The sequence below is a fragment of the Lissotriton helveticus genome, chromosome 4_1 (assembly GCF_964261635.1).
Source record: "Lissotriton helveticus chromosome 4_1, aLisHel1.1, whole genome shotgun sequence".
In the NCBI taxonomy this organism is placed as follows: domain Eukaryota; kingdom Metazoa; phylum Chordata; class Amphibia; order Caudata; family Salamandridae; genus Lissotriton; species Lissotriton helveticus.
The window spans coordinates 1,693,485,722-1,693,497,010 of NC_136063.1; the positions used below are offsets into that span (position 1 = coordinate 1,693,485,722).

At 42.0% G+C, this 11,289-nt stretch overlaps 1 protein-coding gene across 4 annotated transcripts in view; it reads left to right on the plus strand.

Moving 5' to 3' along the window:
- Positions 1 to 8,244, plus strand: part of LOC144829329 (uncharacterized) — a 119,956-nt gene extending 111,712 nt beyond the window's left edge. For all 4 annotated transcript variants that reach the window (XM_078688372.1, XM_078688371.1, XM_078688373.1 and 1 more), the window contains one exon: positions 6,007 to 8,244. In XM_078688372.1, the coding sequence (XP_078544498.1) occupies positions 6,007 to 6,968 (962 nt within the window). In that variant the 3' untranslated portion in view covers positions 6,969 to 8,244. The remainder of the gene's footprint in view (positions 1 to 6,006) is intronic.
- The last annotated feature ends 3,045 nt before the right edge of the window (positions 8,245 to 11,289 follow it).

Sequence of the window (11,289 nt, forward strand, 5' to 3'; positions counted from 1 at the left end):
AACCGATGGTTGCAGAGCGAGATGTCCTCTCTGCATACCTAACAGTATTCAACCATGCACAGAGCAAGCCGATTTTAGCAGGCGGTCCCTAACAATGCTTTCGTGGAATGTAGCAGGGGTAGGCAGAATCTTAAAAAAGAGTTACTCCTTTCTGTTCTCCAAATAAATAGTCTGCATTCAGGAATCATGGTGCTACGATCTCAACCCTGTCTTGGGCTTTTGAAGTTTTTAAATAAAAGATAATAAACCCCAAAGCAAGGGTAGAGCCAGCTTGGGCTTATACATCTACCTACTTCCTCCTGAAAATCGAAGCCCTCTATGACAACTTCAGAAAGCAGACTCCAGGAACAACCTTCCCACCAGCAGCGACAGCCGGCCCACCATCACCGCCTGGACCCCAGTCACCACAGAAGATACCACCACTACCAGCAAGAGCACCCACCCAGGAGCCCACCCAGGAGTCCCCACGGACCCCTGCTCTCCGCACAGAGCCGCCGCCGCCGTTGAGTCCCAGCTACGATGCACCATCAACGCCACATTCGAATTCAGCTAAAGTCACAGAGAAGATTGTCAATGCCCAGCTGACAAACATCATCGAAGATAATTCCATCCTCCTCCCAATCCGGATTCCGCAGCAACCACAGCACTGAGCCGCCCTTCTCGTTGCCACTGACGGCATCCACATGCTCCTCGACCAAGGCCACACCACAGCCCTCATCTTACTCGACCTCTCCGCAGCCTTCGACACCGTCGCCCACCGCACCCTGACAGCCAAATTGCACAACGCCGGAATACAGGGAACTGTCCTCGACTGGCTCCGCTCCTTCCTTGCTGGCAGAACCCAAAGGACCAGACTCCCGCATTTCCTCTCCGAACCCACAGGGATCAACTGCGGATTACCACAAGGATCATCACTCAGTTCCACGCTCTTCAACATCTACACGGCCTCCCTCGCAGCCATTGTCTGACAGCAAGGACTCAGCATTGTATATTACACCGAAGATATCCAGCTCATCCTCTCCCTCACGAAGGACCCCAAGACCACCAGACTCAGCTTCCAAGAAGGAATAAAAGACATTGCAGCTTGGATGAGCAGCAGCTGTCTGAAACTCAACTTGGAGAAGACAGAAGTCCTAGTCCTTGGACCCTCCCCCTCCGCGTGTGACAACTCCTGCTAGGCCTCTGCCCTCGGCAACCCCCACCCCCACGGGCCACGCCAAAAACTGCAGCATCATGCTTGACTCCTTCCTCACCATGACCCGACTGATTAACGCTGTCGCCTCCACCTGCTTCAACACCCTCTGCATCCTCGGCAAGACCTTCAAGTGGATCCCCCGAAGCCAGAAAGATCGTCACCCACACACTCATAACAAGCAGACTGGACTACGGTAATACCCTCTACGCTGGAATCAACAAATCCCTCCTACGCAAACTCCAGACCATCCAGAACACCACGGCCACTTGTCCTCGGCATCCCATGGCATGAGCACATCACCCAACACCTGCGAGATCCCTCCTGGCTCCGAGCCGAGAAAAGAGTAACCTTCAAGCTACTCACCCATGCTTACAAATCCCTCCAGAACAGTGGACCCAAATACCTCAACAAAAGAGTCTCCTTCCACATCCCCAAAAGGAACCCCAGCTCCGCCAACCTCGCCCTGGCAGAAACCCCGCACACCGACAGAGCGGGATGAAGAGCCTTCTTCTACACTGCAGCCAAAGCCTGGAACGAGCTCCCAGTCAGTATCAGACGCTCCCCCACTCTGCACACCTTCAGGAAGAGCTTCAAGACCTCGCTCTTCTGCTGATCCAGAGATGCATCCTGCATCCCCCCCGCGCCTTGAGATCCTCACCGGTGAGTTGTGCGCTTTAAACCCCCTGATTGATTTATTGATTATACATCTATACATCGAATAGCTTCAGCTGTATAGCAAACCCTATCGATCTCCCATGCAACAACTTGGCAGCAGGGACAAGGTGAGTAAAATACAGACCTTGAGACTACACTTAACCCGCTCCTCAAAGGAAAGAGAGATGTCTGCTCAATTTATGCGATTTTAATCTCAATTTGGCATACAATTTGACAAAGGATCCCTTTTACACATACAGTGTCCTCTTTTGGGGAATTCCCACAGCAATTATTGTTCATCAACAGCACAAAGCCAGGGGCCTCAAACTTGTTAAGTCATTACAGTTATTTAATTTATGTTTTCTGAATGACAGCTTTTCTACCGCCCAATGAGATAAGCATTTCTCTACATTCCGGAATGCTTTTTTAGATTATACTTTTGTCTATAAACAGAGGAGCTCATTGATGAGCAAGTGATGCACTGCAGCACAGCAAGTTTCCTTGCTGTGCTGCACTGTGTGACAGGAAAGGGCAGGGATTCACTGTATTTAAGTCAATACGGCACATTGCAGTCCTTTCCCTTACGCTGGTGCCCTTTTGGCACCCTAGTGCGAATGCAGGTACCCTTGCACCATGGTGCAGTGGGGTGCCTGTGTTCCATGCAGGATTGTTTTTGTGCAGTAAAGGGCACCTTCCTGCATAAAAACAATCCTGGAACCCCTTTCTGCACAAAAACAATCCTGGAAGGCATATTCATCTTTGTATGTTTCTTGCAGAATGTAGCATGCATAGAAAGAGGAAGAAATTAGCAGAAATCGAGATATTTCTCCTTGCTATGCCTTCCCTGGGAACAAATTCAATCCCAATAACAAACTGGGTTTAGGGGGTACACAAATACCAATGGATAGCATCCTGACCCTCTCAATGCTAATACACAAATCTATGAAATATGAGAAAAGTAACTTATTTGTCTGCTTCATCGATGGCGAAGATCACAATAGACTTTGGCTAAAATTCGCTGTTTGGGGTATTCCAGCACCATTAGTTCGGGCTTTCCAATCCTTGTATTGGAACATGTGGGTAAAGGTTAAATTGACTCATAATAATCATGTCACAAACACAATAATGACAAACAGAGGTCTAAAACAGGGATACGTACTGACATATCAGGTTTTAAACTTTTATATTGCCAATTTACCAGACGCCATTAGGGTTGAGGGTACTCATTATACTTGACCACACTGCTACATATTTACACGATTCTTTATCAGCCCTTGACATATGTAACAAAGTCAATAAACTAACAATCAATGCCTGTGAATCAGCTGTGTTAGTATTCAGCAATAAACATTGTAAAGTGAAAAGCTGGCAAATAGGTAGGTTATTCTTCAATTTTGAAGCAATCGATATATTGTTACTTAGGCATGTGGATCGCTGCATACGGCTTTGCCCATGAATACTGTGCCTATTTGAAAGCAAAGTTTGCCTCACTTACATTTGCTCTGTGGTACCTACATAACAACCTTGAGGCACCAACAATTAAACTACTACTCTTGTTGTTCAATGCTAAAATATTTCCGCCTCTGACACACGGGCTGGTGGCGTTACAGAGGAAGTTGAGAAACTGGTTAAACATCATCCAATGCACGCGTCTCAGACATCTTCTTATTCTAGCTGCAGAGCAAAAATAAGGTTGGCATTCATTCTTTAGCAGTCATCATTGAAATGTCTGTCCTGATTCCTGATCTCTTGCCATGCGATACACCACACTAAATATCACACCATAAGAAAATGTGTCTGGCATGGTCTTACAGCTTCTAAATCACACTACCAGCCCTGGCACTTTTGTCTAAAAAGTGCCTTTATTGCCCTGCAACTAGAAGAGTTATGGAATGGAGGAATTTCTGAGCTACAATTTAAATAAGTAGCCAGGAAACAGGTAAAAGCGCTTTATACAGAACATGGAGGTATTGCAATATAGAAAATATTCAGGTTACATAGCGGATATTGTATGTATTTGACCAGCGCTTTTACGCAAGCGACGAAAATGGCTAAAATTATTCCGGCAATGGACACGCTGAAATATGCATTGAGTGGAGAGTTCCTCTGAATGGCAGCAAGTTTCGAAAAACTTATGGAGAATGTTCTGTCTCCCTTGAAGATTAAAGAGCCCCAGTGTACTTTAGGAAAAGTTTAATGAATTGTTTATTCTATCTAGAGAAAGTTTGTTTTTTAATCATTTTCATAAAATCTCTCCCTAACATTGCAGAAATGATAGAATTGTTTATGTTAATAGAAGAGATTGTTTTCATTAATAACTTTTGTATGCTTTTATACTTTTAGCTGTCAGTGTTTGAGTTTCTTTTATGCAGGGTTTCTCTTTTTACCTCAGTTTGCACTTTTTTGAATTTGCATGGTACATCTCACGTTTAAAGAATCATATATGTAAAATTATAATTACTTTTACAATAAAAATGTATTGATTGATTGTTATAAAATGGCTTTTGGTTTTTTTCCGAGGAAGGGTAAATGAGAGGCTGTAACTCGGGTATCTTTCTTTTGTGCATGTGTTAATTAACTTGGAAGCTGCAGCGTTATGCCTTTTACTAGATTTGCTTGTCACCATTCCTGTTGATTTCTTATCCAGCCACTTTTCAGTGGGGGTCTTGATGTTGTTTAATTGTGGAAGGAGTCCTTTTCCCGCTTTATAAGTTAAGATCATTGTGGGTATGTTTGATTTTCCTCACAACTCTTTGCTTCATGTGGATATTTCACTAATAAAGACCTTTAATGACACTATGGAGTCATATTGCAAAATGACCCCTTTTGGGTGGTCACCCCCAGTTTTTAATTTTTCATGCAACTGACCTGATGGTAATCTTGAACTCTGACAATTGGATAGTGCTATCCAGTGCCCAGTATATGTGCTCTGACCCCTGCAAGATGTTGAAATCGTCTTAAAACACGATTGACACATTTTAAGTTTCCTATACGCACCAGAGTATATTGTGCGAAAATACACCCCTGGCAAGGTAGGTAAATGTCACAAAGAGTTTGCACACCATAACACCTCAGTTTGACCAAACTGAGGTGGCATGGTGTGCAAAATAATGATTGACTGAGATGTGGGCCGTATAATTACCAGTAGCTCCAAGTTTGGCAGTTATGCCCAGATGTAGGTCCTGTGCTCACTGTGCCACTTGAACCAAGCTGCAACTGACTGACGAGCCCATTCAAGGTGAAACCAATCTTGGATTGCTTAGGTTCCGGTTTGGGAAGGGCCTGGCAGTTCAGGCTGGACTATTACTTTTGGAGCAGGGTCAATACTGATTTGCCCATGGCTGGGTTCATACTGCAGTGGCATGGTGTACAAAATAACGATGGACTGGGATTCGGCCCCAAGTAATTACCAGTGGCTGAGATTAATTCAAGGATTCCATCGATCACTTTTTTTGTATACTTCAAAAATATTTCTTTGGGCTGAAGTATTTTTATGTATTCCAGGTGCACTCTTCACTTCAACCATGGCTACTTTGAGGTGATTCAGTTTGCAGTTCAACGATATACTGGTGTATTCAATCATTCAAGATCAACCCTTAAAGTTAGGAAATCAGTCCCGGTTTTATTACATGTTGTTTACATCTATAAAGAGCACAATTCTCAAACTTAGTTCTAACAGTGGAAGAATGACTGATAGTAGCTGATAATGACTCTATTTTGGAAAGAGGTAGATTTTCTTAGGACTAGCAAATGGCTCTGCTGTTGCAGGTTTATATTAGCTTCCTTCCAGAGCATGCGTGCCAATTATCAAAGGAGCAGGTGTCAAAAATAGCTTCAACCCAAAAGAAACAACATATATTTGTTAACATTTATACACAGAAAACAACAGCAGGTGAGTACTTCCCAGGGCTTTATAATCTCCATAATTCCCAATCCTCTTTTAACATTACAGATTCTATTGAGTGGTAGCCTTAATCTTGCTTACATTTGTACACATTCAAAGGTGTTTTTTTAAATTTGTAAGGCATTGCTAAATATTGTGCCATGAAATAAGCTGTCTATGGGGAACATAATAAAAAGATAATTATGAAATGTTTTAACTTATTACAGATACAAGGTGAATAATTAATAACTGCAACTCTCAATTTAATTCCCAGGTAATGGGCCAGTGAGCCAAGAGATGAGGACACAGCTACCTTCCAAAGGCCCTGTGAGAGGAAATCTTCCTGAGACCTTATCAGGAGAGGTCAGTGAAATTGACTCTCAAAGAGCCGCAGAAAAGTTTCAGCATGAAAGCCTTCACAATTCCAATATGAACAAGAAGAGCACTTCAGACCTTCGAGAGCATACATTCAGTGAATGCAAGACAAGTTTCAAAAAGATTATGGGTCCAGTTGCTCAATTAAATAACAACAAGGCCCAAATACCAGACAGCTATACAAACAGTGAGGAAAGTTGCCTGAGCAGATTGCTTCCGGACGAAAGAATTTATTTGGAAGAGAGCTTTGTCCAGTGTCCTGAATGTGGGCAAAGCTTTCAGAACCCCAAACATCTCATTGATCACCAGAAAACCCATACCGTGACCACGCCATGTATATGTACTCAGTGTGGTAAGCAGTTCATGAAAAATTCACTTCTAATTATACACCAGCGAACTCACTCTGGAGAACGTCCATTTCAGTGCACAGAATGTGAGAAGACCTTTGGTAACCAATCTAACCTTATTAAACATCAGATAACTCACTCCTGGGTACGTCCTTACAAATGTACTGAATGTTCAAAGAGCTTTCGCTATAACTCTCACCTCAAGCTGCACATCAGAACACACACAGGAGAAAGACCATACCAGTGCAAGGAATGCTTCAAAAGCTTCAGCGACAACTCAAATCTGGTTCGACACCGTCGAACCCACACAGGGGAGAAACCATACATGTGTGCTGAATGTGGAAAAAGCTTCCGTCAAAGCTCAGATCTGAACCAGCACAAGAGAACCCATACAGGGGAGAGGCCATACCAGTGTATGAGGTGTGATAAAACTTTCCCTCACCGCTCCAATCTCAGTCTACATGAAAAAACCCACACAGAAGGCAGCTCCATTATGAAAGTGATCATTGATTGAAAGCACAAATTTTATATTCTCATCAAACTAGTAATTGTAACCAGTGATTGTAAAAACATTGTGTCGGAAGGGCATGTTGAGTGGATTTTCGGCTGGAAACAACTTTGCACTTAAAACATCTTTCTAATTTGTTACTTCCTGTGGAAGTAATTTCTTTTCCAACAAACATTTTAGTAAAGTCAAAGCATCCAAGTCCCATCAAAACGAATTTCAGTCCTGGGATGATTTACAAAGGTATCTTTTCATTACAACGGATTTGTTTCTGATCTTCAACCTCTCTTTCATAAAGAAAAAACAAACGTTAATCCTATTTGTAGCAAGCTCTCCTCCTCTTACAGTTATAAGTTTATTTGATTTTTCATATGTCTATTCTGACCTTTAAACTTACCACAAGCACAAGTATAAAACAATAACCATTTTTTGACAGCTACTTTTTATTTGCTTTTTTTTTTCTCTGAGAAATGTGCTCATTATCTGAAAAAAATATATATATGTTGAGAAAATCTCACGCACAATATAGATGTGATAAAAGGTATTCCCTTTTATTTTTCTTGAGTCTTGAAGATGTTTACAGTGTCCTGAAGAAAGACTTTGCAGGAGAGGAAAATTCTCAAAAGCCACAAAGTGAACCGATGAGTTTTCCCTCACAATTAGAGACAAAGCTGCTCTTTCCAGACTGATCGGTTATCACATTCAACATACCTTTCTTTACAGAGATACACGAATATTAATATGCATACCATTAGACTATCGCATAAACGTTCAGGTATGGAGATCCATTAGAGGCAGAGTTCTGAAAAAACACTATTCCAATTTGATTGCATTATACTTTGAAAAATGCAGTACAATGAGCCTTATAAGTGTGTTGTTTTTATCTTAAAGGGGTTAGTGCCCCAATTGGAAATAAAACCCTGTTCTATGAATATTGACTAGCTTAGATTATTGAGCCTCATTTAATACTTTTGTTTTGTCAAACCTACCTGAAAGCCATCCCAAATAAATAATTTATTTAGTAAATACACATAACATCTTTATTTTATCAAGTCTAAATATTTTGTATAGTGGCTGAAAAAAATAGAAAACATGCACATTTCATACATTATACAGGTTAAGATAAAATCATATAAAGTAAAAAACATTTAAATACAACATTGTTTTATGTTATGAAAACTGTCTTCTTCATCTGGTTACTACCTTTACCTCATTGTAAAAATGTATACATCTTTTTTAGAGATGTTATTTTGCAATACACAATTAAAAAGAGTGTTTTAGTCCTTGCCCTGGGCCTCAGGTGATGCACGCAGGTGATCTTTTAGTTCTCTCCTTAAGCAGCTGGACGAGGGAGCTCTGTCTTGGAGTGTAGAGACATTCTGGACAAACGTACTGGTCAAAGGGAACAGCATTAATGAACATAGCTGACCAAACAGCTCTCCTGCATTGTTCAAGTTCTGGAAAGTACACTGGCCACTGCATGCTCAGCCCGGGAAGCAGCCTTTACAATACTGCCTTTAACACGCAAAGCCTTTACCACAATGCATGGTATGCATGTATGTATGTATATATATATATATATATATATATATATATATATATATATATATATATATATACTAGCAACCCGCCCCAGCGTTGCCCTGGGCAGAAGGGGGCTGGGGGCAGCATTTCAGGCTTGCGTGCACTCCCGCACGGCCCCCGCCTGCCACGACATTTCCACTCCTCCCCGCAGCCCGCCCCAGCGTTGCCCGGGGCAGAAGGGGTTTGGGGCCGCATTTCAGGCTTGCGTGTACTCCCGCCTGGCCCCCGCCCGCCACGACATTTCCACTCCTTCCCGCGCTTCACTCAGCCGCACATGTTCCGCCTCCTCCCAACTCTCCCGTGCTTCACCTACCTCAGCCCGACTTCACCGCTACTCGTTCCGCCTCCTCACATCAGCCCGACTTCACCGCTCCTTGTTCCCGACTTCACCGCTCCTCGTTCCGCCTCCTCCCATCAGCCCGACTTCACCGCTCCTCGTTCCGCCTCCTCCCATCGCTTCTCTGAGCCGCACACGTTCCGCTCCTCCCCGCGCTTCATGTATCTCAGCCCGACTTCACCGCTGCTGTCCGCCGCTCCTCCCCACGCTAGATGATGTCAGCATGCACGTCCACGTTGTTAGCGCACACGGCCGGCGCTACTTCTTAGGGACTACTTTTTTTTATTGTTTATTTTTTAAATAACGTTTATTTTTATTTTTTATATAGCCTATGTCCATCTACAGGACCCCCCCCTTTCCAACGCTGTATTGGGTGTTGTGATTGGTGGTGTACTTTTCGAGTTTACCTGGCTCAAAGGACACAGTTCTCTCTTTATAATAGTAGTATAGATTCACTGAAAAATCCATAGGTTTCACACCAGTTATAGTTAGCTGAACATTTTACTCATACAAAACCATTGAAATTCCCACGTTATAGTTAGTTGGACTCACTATAACTCGCGCGCCCGCAATCCACTGCTGATGATGTCACATATTACATCATTCATGACATGGTCAGTGACATCACTGATGACATCACTGATGACATCACTGATGACATCATCCATGTGATAATACGATGCACCTCCTCACACTCTAATCAAACCTTTGATACACCCAGTATTAAGTACAAACTACCATTCCTGAAACCATTGACACACCAATACCAGTAACTACATACGCACTCACTGATTTCTAGGTCTACACACACATCCACTCATTCACCCATACAATCACTCATACATACAGTCACTCATCAATAGAACACTATCATATCCACTCATACACCTATACAGACACTCACACACTGACACTCATCCACAGAGTTACTCACACACCTAGTCAGTTATGCAAAGAATCAATCACACTCCCATTTCCTCAACTACACAGTTTTACACACTAGACGTTACTTATTCAAACATATACTAACACATACTTACTCTCTTTTACAATCACTGATACAAGTACACATTGATCCATACAGTCACTTACGCAATCACAGGCTCTCATGTATAGTCATTTATATATGTCAACTCTCACATGCACTGTGTTTTACATATGTACTTACTTGGACATGGAGCACTGAGATAGCCATTCACTCACCAACACACCCATGCACACAGTCAACCACCCATACAGCTCTTTTCAAATGCACTCTTGAACCCATATACCAAGTGAATCAACTGCTCACACATATATGCACAGAGTCACACACCTCCCAGCCACCCACACACACTCGCCCTCACATACAAATATTTGGGCAACCAATCAATAACCCATATAACTACTCATATAGCTACTGATCAACACATGCAGCAGCTTACACAACAACAGACATACTGATGCACACATTCAGACAGTTTAGTTACTAACCAATGCATTCAGTAAGACACATTTAATCACTCACTCATACAGTCAGTCACGCACCTACTAAATCCTTCAACCAGACACTCATACATACACTCATTCTTCAATATATAAAACATATTTTTACTTTTCAGAAACACACATTCACTGGATGATGTCATCAGTGATGTCATTTGAGATATCATCAGTGATGTCATTTGAGATGTCATCAGTGATGTCACTGACCATGTCATGAATGATGTAATATGTGACATCATCAGCAGTGGATTGCGGGCGCGCGAGTTATAGTGAGTCCAACTAACTATAACGTGGGAATTTCAATGGTTTTGTATGAGTAAAATGTTCATCTAACTATAACTGGTGTGAAACCTATGGTTTTTTCAGTGAATTTGAAAGGTTTTTTAAATGCTAATTCCTAACTATAACGATTCTGAAACCTATGGTTTTTTTAGTGAATTTCAAAGGTTTTTTAAAAACTAATTCCTAACTATAACATTTGTGAAACCTATGGTTTTTTCAGTGAATTCCATAGTTTTTTTAAAAGCTAATTCCTTTGTATATCGACTTTGTAACCTACGATTTTTTTTCATTAGCTGTTTTTTACAACAATTAATTATATGTATATATGTTTTTTAATTATTTGTTTGTATACTTTTTTCTTACATTTTTTCCTGGTGCACTCAGGGTGCGCGCACCGGTAAGCTTACCGGTACCATTTTGTCTTGGAGCGCTCAGGGTGCGCCCACCGGTAAGCTCTCCCGAGAGCGCTATTTCTGCGTTAGTAAAAAAAAATATGTATGAAAAGTAAATAATAATGCAAGACATTTAGTACCATACTTATAAAAGCAGTATTTTTGATTTACGAAATCAAAATGATTTTGCGTTTCCATAAAGCTATCAAAACGTCACTCAGGCGTGCCGCGTAAGCGCCCCCGGAAGCGC